Below are 18,613 nucleotides of genomic sequence, written 5' to 3' on the forward strand. Positions count from 1 at the left end.
GGCTATTCTCCAAAGCACCTGAGGGCAGGACAAGAAGCAATGGGTGGAAACTGATCAAGGAGAGAAGCAACCTAGAACTAAGGAGAAATTTCCTGACAGTGAGAACAATTCATCAGTGGAGCGACTTGCCTCCAGAAGTTGTAAATGCTCCAACACTGGAAGTTTTTAAGAAGATGTTGGATAACCATTTGTCTGAAGTGGTGTAGGGTTTCCTGCCTGAGCAGGGGGTTGGACTAGAAGACCTCCAGGGTCCCTTCTAACTCTGTTATTCTATTCTAGAGGGGGAAAAGGAGGCGGCTTCGGAACGAATGGATAAACTGAAAAGGAACAAGTCACAGGGGCAGCAGTAGCCCCTGGAATGTTTTTCTGGGTCTAAAAAAAAACGTGAAATTGCTCAGCTATTAACTGAAATACGTAACCGGTCTCACAAATCATCCCTTTTTTTTTCTGATGGCTTTGAAGATGGCCAGGTTAACACCAATCTTTGAGAAGAGGATCTTGGGAATTACAAACCTGTTAACCAGGCTTTTTTTTTGGAAGATAATACCGATAAGAGAGTTAAAATTCAGGCTGGGGAACCAGAGAAGACGCCTAGCCCATGTAATCCTCTTGAATCTGGATGGCTTCTAAAAAGGAACCTGGCCTTGCTTAAACGACCAGAACTTTTAAAAGCTCTTAACAAACTTGTCTCTTAATCTGCATTCAAAGACATCTTTGTTTGTTTTTCCGCCAAGCGCCTCCCCAGAGGTTCCTAAGAAGCTTGGCAAGATCCAAGAAGAGTCCTACAGATCATTAACTAGGAAAAGGAGGAAGAAAAATAATACTGCATTTACTCTGGTGATAAGCAAAATTCCTTCCCTCTTATCAGTCTGAACCTGCAGTTTTTCAACATCAAAGATCTACCCAGAATAGAACACTGGAGTCTCAGTGGCACAGACCGAGATGGACGGCAGATAGAATAGAATAGAATTTTTATTGGCCAAGTGTGATTGGATACACAAGTAATTTGTCTTTGGTGCATAGTCTCTCAGTGTACATAAAAGATACAACACTTTCAACACTTGATGATAGGAATAGAATAGAATAGAATAGAATAGAATAGAATAGAATAGAATAGAATAGAATAGAATAGAATAGAATAGAATAGAATAGAATAGAATAGAATAGAACAGAATTTTTTATTGGCACAACACTTAATGGTAGTCATGGAATGGAATGGAATAGAGAATTAGAATAGAATAGAATAGAATAGAATTTTATTGGCCAAGTGTCATTGGACACATAAGGAATTTGTCTTTGGTCACATGCTCTCACATACATAAAAGAAAAGATACATTCATCAAGAATCATAAAGTACAACACTTAATTGATAGTCATAGGGTACAAATTTAACACTTAATGATAAATCTAATAAATAAATAAAACTAAAATTAAGAGAGGATGAAAGCTACAAAAGCAGGCCCACAATTTAAAATGACCATATATTTAATGCATTTCACCTTCGATAACATCGAACATTAATATCCAGTGGCAACTTTTGATTTGAAAGTTGGGGATGGGAGAAATTATTCTTTGGCCTCGGAAGGAATATCCTGATTTACAATACTTAGATCATCTCATCTTTCAGTTTGTAAGTGTCCCAAAATACAGTATATAAAAGTGCCTTTGTTATATATGAGCCTCATATGGAAATAACCAAAACATTGAAATTTATAATAAAATGTATATTTAATTATTCATGTATAAACTGCAGCTAGAATTGTATTTGTGTCCTGATTGCTTATTTGTATCCTATGACTATCATTAAGTGTTGTATCTTATGATTCTTGATGAATGTATCTGATCTTTCTATGTACACTGAGAGCATATGCACCAAAGACAAATTCCTTGTATGTCCAATCAAATTTGGCCAATAAAATTTTTTATTCTATTCTATTTGCACAACATTGGAAAAGTGAAGAGATTCCCATCAATGAGAAGTTGACTAGGAAAATATTAGAATGTGCAGAAATGAACAGATTAACATTAGCAATTAAAGAGAAAGAATAAACTGAATATTATAGGATATGGGAAGTATTTTATCAATGGCTAGAGAATAAAAAAGGAGTTTGGAAATGAAGAAGACTAAGGAATAACAGAAAATACATTAAGACAGAGATATAAATAAGATGAAAATTGTTAGTGCACGTATAATGAGAATAATGATGTTTAATGTTAATATGGTGTTATCACTGGAAGATATTAAGAAGAAAATAAAGAGCTTTAAAATGTTTGTTTAATATAACTTTAAGTTTAGAGAAACAATGTGAATGTGAATAATGTTGCAAATGGTGAAGGATGTTGCACCATACTCGTACCCAGACGACATACTGCTTAAGGAAAGATGGAATGTTTATATTCTTGAAATTGAAAAATAAAATTTTTATTAAAAAAAAAAAAGAAAATAACCAAAACATTTAAAATTGTAATGGTTAAAGGACAAATTAATACCAATGTCCCAGATTTCCCTGCAATTTTTTTATTCTTGGAATTAAGTGACTACTTCCTAATTTTAAAACCTTTGCTGAAAATCACCGTATCCAGGGATTCTGTTGGTAATTCCCCTAGCTCCTTGCAACTAAGCCAAAATACTTCTGCCCCTCCCCCATCTCTTCCTCTTTATAAACATCGTTCCATTTTCCCATTGTTTCTAAATTCTGGATAAACTGGATGCTTCAGATGAGCGGTTGTTTTGAATGTTGCTAGAAGAAATCGTCAATTATATTACAGCATCATGGATGGACCTAACGTTGTCTATTCAAGCCTGCTCTCAGTTAAACATCTCTTAAAATATGAGAAAAAGAATAAAAGCAATCCATAAAATTGACAATTATTAGGAAATGTGTTAACAGCAGGGGAAGGCCAACATTTTTTAAAAAAAAAATTTTTTTTTTTGAACAGGTTCCTAAAATACATCGGTATTAAGATCTCCACGAGCTAGTTCCTTGCAATGTGTTGTATATGCAGAAATAATAATCTAATATTAATTTTGCCAGGCCATAAATATCGTAGCTAATGTCTTATTTCTGGAGGGTGAAAATAACATGGGAAGTACTGCCTCTGGGTGTATATTCAATTAAGTCTGCTGCCAATATAGCCTTAATAGAAAATTGATTTTTTTTTAAAAAGAAAAAAGAAGGATCAAGTATAAAAAAGTGGAGGAAAGGCTACTTCCTTTCCTAAGCTGCAGGAGATCTCCCAACTGAAAAAACAACAACAACGCTTCTAATCATTCATTCTGTTTATTTAATTATCTCTTCTTTTATATCCCCTGACAGTCATTCTCCACAATTTCTCTTTAATCTCAGACAGTATCCGTGACTCTTGGAGATTTGCTCTTTAAAAGTCCAATTAACCACGAATAAATCAGCAGAAGTCGTCCTACTGTTATTCCGCACCTTTGTCAGCATATTATAGGATGATATTGATTTTCAAGTGATGGGAGGACCAGCCTTGCTCACCAGGGTCTCTTTCATGTCCTAAATATTCAGGGTTCCCTCTAGACAATTGCTCTAACAAAAAATAAAATTAAAAAAACAACAACGGGAACAACGAAGTCTGTGCCCTTTAAAATAAGTATTTTATTATTATAAAAAGCATGAAAAAATACATAATTGGGAAACAAACAAAGCTGTAAATCGTACACAACTGTCAGCATTTATAAAATTACACATTTACCCAACCAATCATTAGGATAAATTAAAAACGCTGGGGGAGGGAAAAAGAGAGTATAGTAGACGGCAGATAAGAGTGCAAAATCTCCCTCAAACCACTTTTATGTTTGAACTGCCATGAGAGAAATATATTTATGGCTTGAAAGACAACATTCAGACCAGTGGTGAAATATGAACTGGCTTGCTACCGGTTCGCTGGCCGTGCATGCATGGTGCATGCCAAACACACATTGTGCATGTGCGTGCATGCACAGTATGCGCCAGAAGGCTTGGGAAGGTAAGTAGAACAGCGAGGGGGGAGGATCAGCTGTGCTGCACAATTTAGATTCACTAGAAAGCAGGATTTCCCGCTTTCTAGCAATTTTAAATAGCGCGGCACAGCTGATCATCAGAAATACCGGTTCAGAGAACTTTTTTTTACTACCGGTTTGCCCGAACCGGTAGATTTTATCACTACCGATTCGCTTGAACCGGTGCGAACTGGTAGCATTTCACCACTGATTCAGACAGTAAAATGCTTTGATGCGGACCAAGCTCCAGGGCATTGCAAGTAACTGTTCAGACTTGCCCAGGCCTATAAAGAATTTGTGCTTAAAGCGACATACCAGTCTGGATTTATTATTTATTTATTTGTTAAAATTTATTTGCCACCTATTTTGCGGTGGGTCTATACTTTAAGCGGCTGACAACAATAAAAAGGAAGAAACGAAAAGTGCGTGAAGCAAAGTAAGATGACTGAGCAAGAAGATAAAACAATGAAAAAGAATACAACGTTGTGATTTATGCACAGGTAAACACAATCTGGGTTTATGCACAGACCTTAACAATGGACTGAACCTCTGTGAAGTTCTAAAGAAGAGAGTTCAGCACATTCCGAGATGCTCACAAGAATGGCTCAGCCAGAAAAACTAAAGAAATAAGCTAAAAACTATGGGGAAATTGGTCTTTCTCAAAGTCTGAACTCAGCCAGCACCTTGGGACAGTATTCTGAACGTTATATTCAAAAACCGTGGAATAGTTTTAGAAGCGACTGTTGTGCCAAAGGGGAGCTTACAATAACGGCACTTACTTCGGTTTGCAGACGTGTCAAATGAAGGGCCTTCAAAGTCACGGTTATTCCTGGGCGAAGAGTGAATGTAAACGCATCTTTTTGAAATGTTTTATAAGAACCAGCTAAAGCGTGGATGGAGAATGTTTTCTGCTCCGAGGTGTTCCATCCCACTTGGTACTTCGATCCATCGAAAAAAAGAAAAAAGGCTGCTGAATTCTAGAAAAGAAGGACGGGGAGAAAAAGAAATGATAGTATCCACCTGGTCCCAGCAACCTGGTTGTAGGTTGGTTTCTGCTGCTCTTACAAGGAGGGCACCACAATCCGTGCCCATCCATGCGAATAAAAGATGGCGGGCGACCAAAGGAATGCAGCTGGAGCGCGGAAGTGTTTTGTGAACCTTTCAGATTTTTTTTTTCATGATTGGATAATTACGGTTGATTATTTGGTAAACTTGAAAAACACGAATATGTTACAAAAGGATACAAAAAAGACAAACCTAGAATTACTAGTTCAGAGATTTGGATGATTTAGAAAAAGACAATGAGGTCACTTTCAACAGTTTATCGATACTAATTTTAAAAAATATCTGGCTTTGCCAAAGTATTGTGCATTTATAAAATATGGATATTGTCAACTTTTTTTGTGCTCTCTTACTAATTGCCTTGACTGTTTTGGGTAAGAGACTCCCTGAAAGGTAACAATTCTGATGTAAATTTAATGACCTAGCTACGTACATTCAAACTATAAATAAGGCTATTGCCTCCAGAACCCAGCCATAATTTATTTTAGTTCAAATATTTTCAATTTCAAAGTCTTCTTCTTTCCTCTTAATCAGTTATATTGCTCTACAGTTATATGTTCTGTTCTTATATTGCTTTTATATATGGCTTATACTTTTTAATTCTTTATTTCCAAGCAATACTTGGAATATATATATGTATGTATAAATCAACTAAATTTTGTCTCCAACCGAAATGAGATATAACTTTTAAAAACAAATAAAAGTCTAGATATATTATAACTTTTAAAAACAAGTAAAAGTCTAGATATATAAAAGTTATAAAAGTTCAGCTAAATTGAGGCTCCGTTCAGCCATTTCAGCCCCCAAATCTTTAGTTGCTTAATAAAAAGAGTGCCAAGTTATATAAAACCAATTCAAATACGTTTTCCTTTGGTTTTAAGCATCTGAACGTCGTATTGACAACACTATTCAACTCTGGCTTCCATTAAATACTATATTTAATGGGGCTTCTTCTAGGAAGGTGTTCTCAGAATTGCAGATTGATAAAACCGGCCATCCGGAAACCCTGAACAAGGCAGAGTTGGTGCTGAAAGCAGTATGTGCTCTGCCTATCAATTGGAAGCTTTATTGAGAAATCTCTCCCTTGTTGCAGCACTGCATCTGTATACAGATGTCAGGCCTGGAAGCCGTATTACATATAACACGGACCAAGGAGTCTAACATGCACATGAGTCAGAGGCTCCGGATGAAAGCCCCGTGGCGCAATGAAGGGGAGGCCGATGCGTGCCAGCCGAGGTAGGATCCCGAGACCTCCGAGCAGAGGGCGCACCACCGGCCAGTCTAACCCGCCCTGTAGGGGAGGTGGAGCATGAAAGACCTAAAAGATGGTGAACTATGCCTGGGCAGGGCAGAGCCAGAGGAAACTCTGGTGGAGGTCCGTAGCGGTCCTGACATGCAAATCGGTAGTCCATTGGGTATAAGGAAGAAAGACTAATCGAACCATCTAGTAGCTGGTTTCCTCCGAAGTTTCCCTCAGGATAGCTGGTGCTCGTGGGCACAAGGCTGCCAGTTTTATCCGCTCAAGCAAATGATTTTGGGGCCAAAACGATCTCGACTTATTCTCAAACTTTAAATGGGTAAGAAGCCCGGCTCGCTGGCGTGAAGCCATCTGTGGAATGCGAGACACCTAGTGGGCCACTTTTGGTAAGCAGAACTGGCGCTGCAGGATGAACATAATGTATTACAACAGAGGCATCTTGGTACTCAACTGCTTTGAAACCGATTGAATTCGGTATTCAACGCATTTTGACACAAAAATTTCATCCCAGTGCTCATCATTTGTTTAGTACCCAACACACAAGCAAGAAATTGTCGGGGTCGACAGCCTTATGACTCAGGACATTATTCCTTATGGGAAAAAAATTATTTGCTACTCATTATTTCTGGTACTCATCGCGCTTGCTGGTACCAATTAACGGTGAGTACTGAGGTACCACTGTATGTTCTTTGTAACCGTCAAGGCAAGAAACATGCTTTTTAGCATGAAAGATGCTTCTCAGGGCTTTGAAAGGTCCCTTATCCTACAGTGCTAATCACAGCCGCGAAGATCTCTCAACCCAACTGGTAAATCATACTTTGCTTTTTGACTAGGTTCCCGTTTGCTCTTTTTATGTTTGCTTCTTCCAAGCCTGTTTTGCCCTGGAGGAAGAGGCATCCACTTCCTTAATATTTAGTCTTCTTGCTTCAGAGCTTGAGGGAGCGAGGACACCTCCACATCACAGTAGCTAAAGCCGTATCTACCCAGCAGGACTTTCTGAGATATGTCAGTTAACGGCGATTCATAAGCAGCGTTGACTGAATTCTGTACGTTCTTCTCAGGAGATTTATGCAAGAGTTCCTTCATCCTCCGGTTTTCTTTGGCGGTGGATTCCCAGATTATTTCAAGTTCATTTTCCATTTCTCTGAGAAGAAGAGAAAAAAGAAAAAGGATGGGCTAGGTTTGCATGCTCCTCGCCCTCCCATGTTTAAGCAGCACTTTGGAGGTGAACGATCAATCAGCATAGCCAGAACAATTACATTAATTTTAGTATCTTGCCTGATGGTGAAGGAACACCGTGTACTCTGCACAAGAATGATTAAGGATCTCTAAGCTGATGTTCAATAAAATGTCCTCATATCTTCATTCTCTTATCTGCAGCTAGTTCAGAAAACATCACAGAGAATTACCTTAACTTTCCTTTTCTCTTATTAATGGCAGCATGGATCAATGAATGAGCAAGAGGGAAGGATTCTCTATACAGTTCATTTTTTTAATGACCCGTTTTGTAGGGGTTAACAACTGTCTGAGATGCACCTGACTCCCAACTTGTGATGCCCAAATGTACTGAATTATGGGAGTTGCAGCTCAACAAATCTGGAGACCATCAATTTGGGATAAGGTGAGCTGTTTTATCTCAGCTGTTTTAGCTGGGTTCAGGTATGCAAAGACGGGGTTTTTTTACTGTTGAAATTCTGATTATAAATACGATTATCAAATTTCAGGGATGCGGTCACTTCCTTTTTTTAGGAATATAAAAAATACTTGCCCCAAATTTCTTTTAGCTAAGCAAGAATTGTAACCCAGTTGTAAAGGGTTGAAAACATAACCCTTAAGAATAATTATGTAAATTAAATAGGAATATCAAACAGGAGTTCTGCTGTTTATCTACATTTTTTCAAAGTAGGTTGAAAAACTTGCTGTACATGATTTGGTGCCTGGATTTTATTGGGTTTTATACTTCTCGATGTTCAATCAGCCCTAATTAGATAGATTACAATTTTTAACTGAGTTAAGTGAATTCATGAAGTGAATTACAGCAGTTGTTAAGTGAATCATGTGGTCATTAAGCGAATCTGGCTCTCCTTATTGACTTTACTTGTTGAAAACTGGTTAGGAAGGTTACAGATGGTGATCACATGACCTTGGGACGGTGCAACTGTCATAAGTACATGCCAGTTGCCAAGCGCCAGAATTTTGATTGCATAACCATGGGGGCCTCTGCAACGGTCGTTAAGTGTTAAAACCGGTCGTAAGTCACTTTTTTCAGTGCCGTTGTAACTTCAGACAGTGACTATTGAATGGTTGTAAGTGGAGGACTACCTGTAGTTGAAAAAAGACATAAGACATCGCAGAAGAAAAAAAATCTAGGGCAGAAGAGAATAACACGTAACTCCTAAAAGTCTCTTTTGCTCACTAATGCTGAAATTATTCGTTTGAATTCAAACATTGAAAGTTTTTTTTAAATAGGAATTGCATCAAACTCCCCATAGCCTAGGAGGAAAAAAAATGAAATATCAAACAGGAATTCTGCTGTTTATCTACATTTTTTCAAAGTAGGTTGAAAAACTTGCTGTACATGATTTAGTGCCTGGATTTTATTGGGTTTTATACTTCTCGATGTTCAATCAGCCCTAATTAGATAGATTACACGACTGCGATGAGAACAGATCTGCAATAATCTGCTCTTGAAATCTGTCTCTGCACCAATAAATCTTTTAAGCAATCGTGCCTGCAATCGTCAAAAATCTTAGCCCTTGTCCCAGCTTGTAAATTTTGCGCTCTCATCCTAATTCAATCTTTTCCCACGTAGCGTTCAAAGACTGCACTGTATGCGCTGTCCAGCAGGGCCCTGGTTTGAGAATTGTAACCCAATTGTAAAGGGTTGAAAACATAATAAAAATAATTATGTAAATTAATCATGTAACCTTTTCCTGGGTGCAAAGATTATACTTATGTGTGGAACAGAAATCTAAATAGGTTTCAATAATATTCAATTCTGCTCACTCTCCCATTTAATAATAATAATAATATCAGAGTTGGAAGGGACCTTGGAGGTCTTCTAGTCCAATCCCCTGTCCAGGCAGGAAACCCTACACCATCTCAGACAGATGGTTATCCAACATTTTCTTAAAAATTTCCAGTGTTGGAGCATTTACAACTTCTGCATGCAAGTTGTTCCACTGATTAATTGTTCTAACTGTTAGGAAATTTCTCCTTAGTTCTTGGTTGCTTCTCTCCTTGATTAGTTTCCACCCATTGCTTCTTGTTCTATCCTCAGGTGCTTTGGAGAATAGTTTGACTCCCTCTTCTTTGTGGCAACCCCTGAGATATTGGAACACTGCTATCATGTCTCCCCTAGTCCTTCTTTTCATTAAACTAGGCATACCGAGTTCCTGCAACTGTTCTTCATATGTTTTAGCCTCCAGTCCCCTAATCATCTTCGTTGTTCTTCTCTGCACTCTTTCTAGAGTCTCAACATCCTTTTTACATCGTGGCGAGCAAAACTGAATGCAATATTCCAAGTGTTTAATTTAAATTTAATTTAGCTTAGCTTACAAATAAGGCAAATACCTGTAATTTATAATTCCACAGATTACATTTTTCTCCTAGAGAATTTGGTGTTTTAGGGCAAGTTATAGACAGTTACTTGTCTATGATAGGGTGTTTAGGCTTATGTAAGCAAGGACTTTCCCCTCTTGAAGGCAATTCAGTCCAAATCTTTTGAGGGCTACAATTGTGTCCCTCACCTTGTTTCTAAAACTGCCTTTCACCTGGTGACAAAGTCTACAATGTGAGTTGGATAGTCAAGACCACCTACTGGCTAAAATTGACTTACTTCCGGGAGGCCTTAGCTTCCTTGAGCCCACTAGAAATTTTCATTCAAGATGGAAGACTTTACGGACAAAACAACCATATAAAGTTGTCATTTATTCCCCCATCCGCTTTGCAGTTCTTGAAATTCCTCAAAGCTAATGAGGTTGTTAAGACAGCAAATAATAAGATATTGATTTGCTGTACAGACAGACAAATGACAACATCTCTTTTTTTTCTTTAAGAATGGAAAACTTAAAAAAGCGAAGCCTGGCTAAATTTCTCTGTAGCCTTGAAGAAATGATATAATGGCTTCCATCTTAGCTATTTTGCATTCTTTTGTCTTCAGCCTTGCGTCTTCTCCTCACGGAGAGGAAAATCGTTCACAATCATCGTTCAAGGTCAGTCAAAACCAGATGGAAACAACAATAGGATCTAGACTTATATACCTCTTCCTAGTGCTTTACAGCATGTTCTAAGTCAGAGCCCCTCCCAACCTTTTGGGCACCAGGGACCATTTCCATGGAAAGAGTCCGCCCCCGTGCAGACCAGAGGGGGTGTGGTTTCGCATACTGCCTGCATCCTGGGGATGGGGCGTCGCTTGTTTGCGTGGCCCAGTTTCTGGCATGGCGTGGCCCAGTATTGGTCCACAAACCAGGGGTTTGGGACCCCTGCTCTAAGTGGTTTACAGAGTCAGTCAATTGCCCCCCAACAATCTGGGTCCTCATTTTACCAACTCGGAAGGATGGAAGGCTGAGTCAACCTTGAGCCGGTCAGGATTGAACTCATGGCAGTGGGCAGAGTTAGCCTGCAATACTGCCTTCTAACCACGTCAATGTTACAGTACATGATCAATATGCTATTATACAGACAGCATACTGTTACACTATCCATTTTATAATGATCTTGATTGCTCTCATATATCTCCAATTTGAAGGATTCCTGGTAGACTAAATAAATTTTATATCAGGGTACTCGAGGCACATTCTAACAAAGGCAGTACTTTAAAAATTCTGTTTTAGATCCTGTGCTATTAGGAAACAAATGAGGAATCCTGGTAATTCTTTTTACATTTTCATTTCATTTTATTTTAAATTGTTCACAAGAATAGAGCGTTATAAGAAGATTGTAAAATCTTTCAGTTGGCTAACAGCTACAAACTGATTAAAGGTTTGGTTTCTGAGTCACAGATTGTAAAGAATTATCTGTAAACAAATAGAAACAAAAAAAAATCTTTTAATATGATTTTAAAAGTTTAAAAATTTCATATTGTTCTAGAAGTAATCTGATCATATAATAAAATAAGAATGTCTAATTGAACTGACTTGCAGATGAAGCATTTTAGCTAATTTCCCAATGGTGTATTAATCTCTACATGCTGCTCTTCAAAAATATAGTCCTTTGCTATATATTACACGCCTTCACCAGTAATAAGCAGTATGGCTCAGAGGCTAAGATGCTGAGCTTGTCGATCAGAAAGGGTGGCAGTTCAGCGGTTCGAATCCCTAGTGCTGCGTAACAGGGTGAGCTCCTGTTACTTGTCCCAGCTTCTGCCAACCTAGCAGTTCGAAAGCATGTAAAAAGTGCAAGTAGAAAAATAGGGACCACCTTTGGTGGAAAGGTAACAGCGTTCTGTGCACCTTCGGCGTTTAGTCATGCCGGCTACATGGCCACGGAATTGTCATCAGACAGCACTGGCTCTTCGGCTTAGAAATGGAGATGAGCACCACCCCCTAGAGTCGGGAATGCCTAGCACGTATGTGCAAGGGGAACCTTTACCTTTACCATAATACCTCAAGGAAACATTTTCAAGCAGTTGTCAAAAGACTTTGCCAGTCTTGATGCCCTGATTTACAAACTCAATTCTATTTTTTTAGCCCATGTAGCTTCAACGACTAACATTCTCCAAAGAACATACGATATGAACCCAAGGAAACCAACCAAACGTATTCTTGCAAAGCGGGAGATGAGCTTTTACAATGGTACAATCAGCTTTATCGCTCGTTCGGTTGACAGTTCACTTACGTAACACTTAATGGTTTTAAGATGGTTACACAGTCACGCATGCTCCTTCCTTCTATAGACATACAATTACGTATTCTAAAGGAGGAGGAGGAGAAAGAGAAGAAGAAAGGGTTAATTAAGGCTGTCTGTTCCCTGACAGTAGTTTTAATGTGTTGCTGAAATTTCTATCTGTTGGAAACAATTTCCCAGACAACAAATGTTGTCCTTAAGTAAGCTGGTGGGAACAACATCAGCATTAGAAATTAGCCCAGCACTCCTGATTCTCGTTGCCAAGCTACAGATGCTTAAGAACAACCCCACCACCAATCAATAATTCCCTCTTTCTGTTATTCTTCGAACAAGGACAGTGGTGGTGGAAGGCTTTCACAGATCAAAAGCCACAGAGCTGACCTGAGATTCGAGAAAGCTGGTTTTTTGCATGATAAGGTAAAGGTAAAGGTTCCCCTCACACATATGTGCTAGTCGTTCCTGACTCTAGGGGGCGGTGCTCATCTCTGTTTCAAAGCCGAAGAGCCAACGCTGTCCAAAGACATCTCTGTGGCCAGCATGATTAAACGCCAAAGGTGCATGGAACGCTGTTCCCTTCCCACCAAAGGTGGTCCCTATTTTTTCTACTTGCATTTTTACGTGCTTTCGAACTGCTAGGTTGGCAGAAGCTGGGACAAGTAACAGGAGCTCACCCTGTTACATGGCACTAGGGATTTGAACCGCTGAATTGCTGACCTTTCAATTGACAAGCTCAGTGTCTTAGCCACTAAGCCACCGCATCCCTATTTTGCAAGATAGGCTGTAGCATAAAAGAAAAGATTTCCTACTTAAAGCAATTGCAGAAGAACTCAACTCAACACTGAAGGAATCTGGCTTCAGTGAAGTCTTTCGACCACGTTGTCCTACAATCTTTTTTGTATATCACATTAAAAAAAAAACACCATAGTCGTCGTGAGCTAAAAACATATTTATTCATTCAAGCAGGACTGGCATAAATAGTTGATTTTAAATTGGAGTTTTAGGAATATTTTAAATTTTTAAATCTTTTAAATTACCGGCCGTTTAGTAATAGTTTATTTTAATTTCTTTTAATTGCATATATTCTGTATTTTATTCCGGCTGTACACCGCCCTGAGTCCTTCGGGAGAAGGGCGGTATAAAAATTTAATAAAATAAAAATAAAATAAATTAAAATAAATATAGTTAGATGTTTAATCAGACCATTTACAGAATGATTAATTCATTATAATCCATTTTACCAGGTGACATCAGAGGGAGAGAAGGCAAGAAGATGGCTATTCCATCAACCCTGCTCTTCTGCTCTCCAGTTGGTCATTATTTAATACTGTTAAAAGTCAGTATCTGGGTTTTGTCTTCTCCTCTTCTTTCAACATCTTTTTTAAAAAACGTTTTAATTATTGTGTTTTTAGGTTATAAGCCTGGAGGCAGTACCTGTTTTGATTTAATGATAGGTACCTTATTCTTGTAGCATTTTTGGCTGCAGAGCAGATTAAAAAAAAGCTAATAAAGATAATGCTAATTATTATTCTGTCTCATACACTCCATCTGTTCAATACAACTGGCCTAAAATTAGGCATTTAAAATGGTATATAGGCTAAAGCAGGGGTCTCCAACCTTGGTCCCTTTAAGACTTGTGGACTTCAACTCCCAGGGGACTCTGGGAGTTGAAGTCCACAACTCTTAAAGGAACCAAGGTTGGAGACCCCTGAGCTAAAGCACTGGACGGCATCTTCCTTGGACATACTTCATGCTTCTGCAAGGTAAAACACTCAAGACGTTGCTCTTTTTAAAAAGGGCAGATTCCTTAACGGGCACGCCCCAACTTGGGTAACTCTGCTAAAGACACTAATCTTGGCAATGGTCCATGAAACAGGACCTTTAAAAAGGAATATGGCTACTAGGCACATTCACCCTGGAGGTGATCTTTCAGCTATTGAACTGAATTGAAGAAGTAGAAGGCAGTATAAACTTACTGGAGTAAGAAATGAAGGGGTCCTTGGTGCTCTCTGAGCTTGCTTGTTTTCTCGCAGGCGCTTCATTAGCCTAACTAGGTAACATCATCAGTGCCAGTTCTGATGATGTTACCTAGTTAGGGTACAGAAACGTCTGCAAGAAGACAAGCAAGCTCAGAGAGCACTAAGGACCTCTCAGGTCAACCCTGAGCTACAAATGTTCTCTGTTAAAATCAGAAGTCAGATAAACAAGGACCAGAAATGCACCCCAATGTATTCCTGCCAGGGGTGAAATGCTACCGGTTCGGCTGAGCCGGTAGTGATGGCAACACGTGGTTCGAAGAACCGGTAGTGATGGCGGCACGAGGCTCCGCCTGCCCGGTCGTTACTTCCTGGTTTTAACCAGGAAGTAACCTGTTTTTTACCCTCTGCGCATGCACAGGTTTGCGCATGCGCAGAGGGTCTGTGCGTGCATGTGACGCGTGTGCATGGCGCTTGCACTTCCAAACCGGTATGGAAGGTAAGTAGATTTCACCCCTGATTCCTGCACATTAAAAAAAAGAAAGAAAGAAACCAGGGTAACTACTTGCAGGACATGAGGCTAGTATAATCTGACCATAACTAAGATATGGATAAAATCTCACATAAGCTTCTAAGGTTTACAGAAAGAGCAGGTTTGAACTATAAAATGGTACCCATATGAAGAAAAACCAAAATTTTCTGGAACCCAACAGCTGACATACTACAGGTCCATCTTCTTTGCTGAATTCTTACTCCAACTGTATCCTAAAGAAAATCTTGCTCACCACCACAGATATATCTTACTATTGTCCCCCCTTCCAACCACCCCTCCCCCACTCTGAAGGAATTGTAAACACCTAGTATCTGGTTCGGTCCAGAGAGCCTTGGAGGGCTGAAAGGCTCTTAGGCCGATTTCTAAGTCAAAAGCAGCCTTAATATGAAGTAGAGGCTCTTAAGTTGCAGGTTCAGGTGCCACTGAAGTTGGCTGAGTGGACACACACCTGCTCCTTTCCCTGGGAAAGGTCTCTTTAAACAGCTCTTGGGCATGTTTTTATTTTTGAAAAACAATCCCCAAAGTTAGATGGCCACCAGGGCATTTATGGAATGATCAATTCATTATAATCCATTTTATTAAGAGGTTGGAATTTGTTGTTTCCTGCACATTGGAGGCATGTGCTGCCCTGAACACGTCTGGCATACCTCCTTCCCCACCACTATAAGGCACGTACCAAACAAGGAGGTGATACATCATGCATTGTGGCACAGGTGGTTTCGTTTATAGGGTGCACACTTTGTAAAGAGATTAGCAGTGGTTGGATCGTGCAATTTATCCTGCAACAGGCGAGTAGTTATTATAGACCCAGATGGCACACAGCTTGAACTGTGACTTCCATTATTTTATCAAACAATGGTTAGAGATGATCTGGAAAGAAAACGGGTCCATTACCCATCGCCCGTGTTGCTTAAAAACAATCATAGTCATCAAAACACTCTCTGACACCTTCCTTCCGAATTGCTCTAACTCAGAAAATCTTCCTTCAGCCAAGAGCTGCCAAATTCTTGGCTTGTTACCTGCATTTGCTACGAGAATGCTCCTCATTCAGGGAATATTTATTTATTTATTTTGTCACAACAGTATATATAAGCATAAGTGTGAAAGTAACTATATAATATATAAGCATATATATATAATATATATATATACGGCAATGGAGATCCCCAGGCTTATGGTCATGGGGGATTTCAATTTGCCGTCGGTGGGGATAGCATCCACATCAGCTCGGGAGTTCATGGCTTCCATGACGGCCTTGAACCTGACCCAATTAGTGAACGACCCCACTCACATCGGGGGAAACACTCTGGATTTGATTTTTGTCTCTGGACAGTGGTTGAATGATCTGGAATTAGGGGAGTTAGTTATTAGACCCTTGTCATGGTCAGATCATTCGCTCCTTCAGCTAGACTTTCGAACCGCCGATCCCCGCCGCAGGGAGACGGAACCGACTCGCTGGTTCCGTCCCAGGCGCCTGATGGACCCTGAAAGGTTCCAGACGGAGCTTGGGCTATTCCCTGAGGATTTGGCCCACAACTCGGCTGGAGCTCTGGTTGCCGCCTGGGATCGGGCGGCGGCTGGGCCTAGATCGAGTTGTGCCTTGCGGCCTCTGACCCGGTGCCGATCTCGTTTAGCCTTGGTACTCCGAGGGGCTGAGGGAGATGAAGCGCCGGAAAAGACGCCTAGAGAGTATCTGGAGGGCCAGCCGATCCGAATCTGACCGGACACTAGTTAGGTCTCAAATTCAGACCTATCTTGTGGCGATGAGGCTGGCAAAACGGGAGTATTTTTCCAACCTCATTGCATCAGCAGATAATCGCCCAGCCGCCCTGGTTAGGTGACCCGCTCGCTCCTCCATCAGGGAGCGGTAGAAGATCCCTTAAAGGGTCGAGCTGAGGAATTTGGACAATATCTGTTTGATAAAATCGCTCAGATTCGGGAAGGGTTGGACACAGACTGGGTGGATCCGGACGGGGTGAGGGAGGCAGGTCTTGATGTTATTATCTGGGATGAGTTTGATCCTGTGATCCCTGAGGACATGGACAGGTTAATGGGGAGATTGAATGCGACCACATGTTTATTGGACCCGTGTCCCTCCTGGTTGGTATTGGCCACCCGGAGGTGACACGAGGCTGGCTCAGAAAATCGTGAACGCTTCTTTGATGGAGGTGTTTTCCTGCCGCCTTGAAAGAGGCGGTGGTGAGGCCCCCCCTCAAGAAGCCCTCCCTTGACCCAGCTAGTTTAGCAACTTATCGTCCGGTCTCCAACCTTCGCTTTTTGGCAAAGGTTGTCGAGAGTGTGGTTGCACGACAGTTGCCCCAGTACCTGGATGAAACTGACTATCATGATCCATTCCAGTCCGGTTTCCGCCTGGTCACAGCACGGAAACAGCCTTGGTCGCTGGTTGATAATCTCTTGAGGGCTCGGGACAGAGGTTGTTCCTCTGTCTTGGTCCTATTAGATCTCTCAGCGGCTTTTGATACCATCGATCATGGTATCCTGCTGCGCCGACTCGAGGGACTTGGAGTGAGTGGCACTGTTCATCGGTGGTTCTCCTCCTACCTCTCCGACCGGTCGCAGACGGTGTTGACGGGGGGACAGAGATCGACCCCAAGGCGCCTCTTATGTGGGGTGCCGCAAGGGTCGGTTCTCTCGCCTCTTCTGTTCAACATCTATATGAAGCCGCTGGGTGAGATCATCCGTGGTCTTGGGGTGAGTTGTCATCTATACGCTGATGATACTCAGCTCTATATTTCCACCTACCCACCCCAACGAGGCTGTTGAAGTGATGTCCCAGTGCCTGGAGGCCGTACGGGTCTGGATGGGGAGGAACAGACTCAGACTCAATCCCACCAAGACCGAGTGGCTGTGGATGCCGGCGGCCCGGTACAGTCAGCTAATTCCATCACTGACCATTGGGGGCGAACTATTGGCCCCCACGGAAAGGGCTCGTAATCTGGGCGGCCTCCTGGATGCACGGCTGTCTTTAGAAGATCATATGATAGCCGTCACCAGGGAGCCTTTCATCAGGTTCGCCTGATACGCCAGTTACGCCTTTCTGGATCGGGCTTCCTTATGCACGGTCGCTCATGCCCTTGTTACATCCCGCCTGGACTACTGTAATGCTCTCTACATGGGGCTCCCTTGAAGTGTGCCCGGAGACTCCAACTGGTCCAGAATGCGGCTGCTGGTGATAGAGGGAGCACCTTTGGCTCCCATGTAACACCCTCCTGCGTAGCCTGCACTGGCTCCCAGTGGTCTTCGGGTTCACTTTAAGGTACTTGTCATCACCTTTAAACGCCCATGGCCTAGGGCCGGGATATTTACGGGACCGCCTACTGCCACCATTAGCCTCTCACCGACCAGTGCGCTCTCACAGAGAGGGACTCCTCCGGATACCGTCAGCTAAACAATGTCGGCTGGCGACCTCTAGGGGGAGGGCCTTCTCTGTGGGGGCCCCTACCCTCTGGAACGAGCTCCCTCTGGGGCTTCGTCAACTCCCCGATCTCAAGTCCTTCCGCCGCGAGCTGAAGACGTTGCTGTTTCGAAGAGCAGGACTAGCCTGAATGTAGTTTTTTAAATTGGGATTTTTAAAAAAGGGGTTTAAATGAGGTTTTAAATTTGTATTCAAAAGTCAGAGCATCAATTGAATTCAACTATCTATTCTTTAGCTGTTTTTAATCTATTATATGTTTTCTGTTGTTGTTGTTTTTTGTCTGTGAACCGCCCTGAGTCCTTCGGGAGAAGGGCGGTATACAAATATAATAAATAAATAAATAAATAAATAAAATATAAGCATAAGCATGCAATAACTATATTAACTGGATATAATGAAAGAAAACAATAGGACAGGAACAGTAGGCACGTTTGTGCTCTTATGCACGCCCCTTACAGACCTCTTAGGAATGGGGTGAGGT

The 18,613-nt window shown here is 41.1% G+C and overlaps 1 protein-coding gene across 2 annotated transcripts in view; it reads right to left on the reverse strand.

Annotated features, from left to right (window-relative positions):
* Positions 1-6,540: 6,540 nt before the first annotated feature.
* The window catches only part of CEP89 (centrosomal protein 89), a 41,423-nt gene continuing 29,350 nt past the window's right edge, over positions 6,541-18,613 (reverse strand). The window contains exon 19 of one of the 2 annotated variants that reach the window (XM_058155342.1): positions 6,541-7,467. In XM_058155342.1, coding sequence (XP_058011325.1) covers positions 7,236-7,467 — 232 coding nt within the window. In that variant the 3' untranslated portion in view covers positions 6,541-7,235. The remainder of the gene's footprint in view (positions 7,468-18,613) is intronic. The other variant, XM_058155343.1, reaches the window with a different exon arrangement.

The sequence above is a fragment of the Ahaetulla prasina genome, chromosome 12 (assembly GCF_028640845.1).
Source record: "Ahaetulla prasina isolate Xishuangbanna chromosome 12, ASM2864084v1, whole genome shotgun sequence".
In the NCBI taxonomy this organism is placed as follows: Eukaryota; Metazoa; Chordata; class Lepidosauria; order Squamata; family Colubridae; genus Ahaetulla; species Ahaetulla prasina.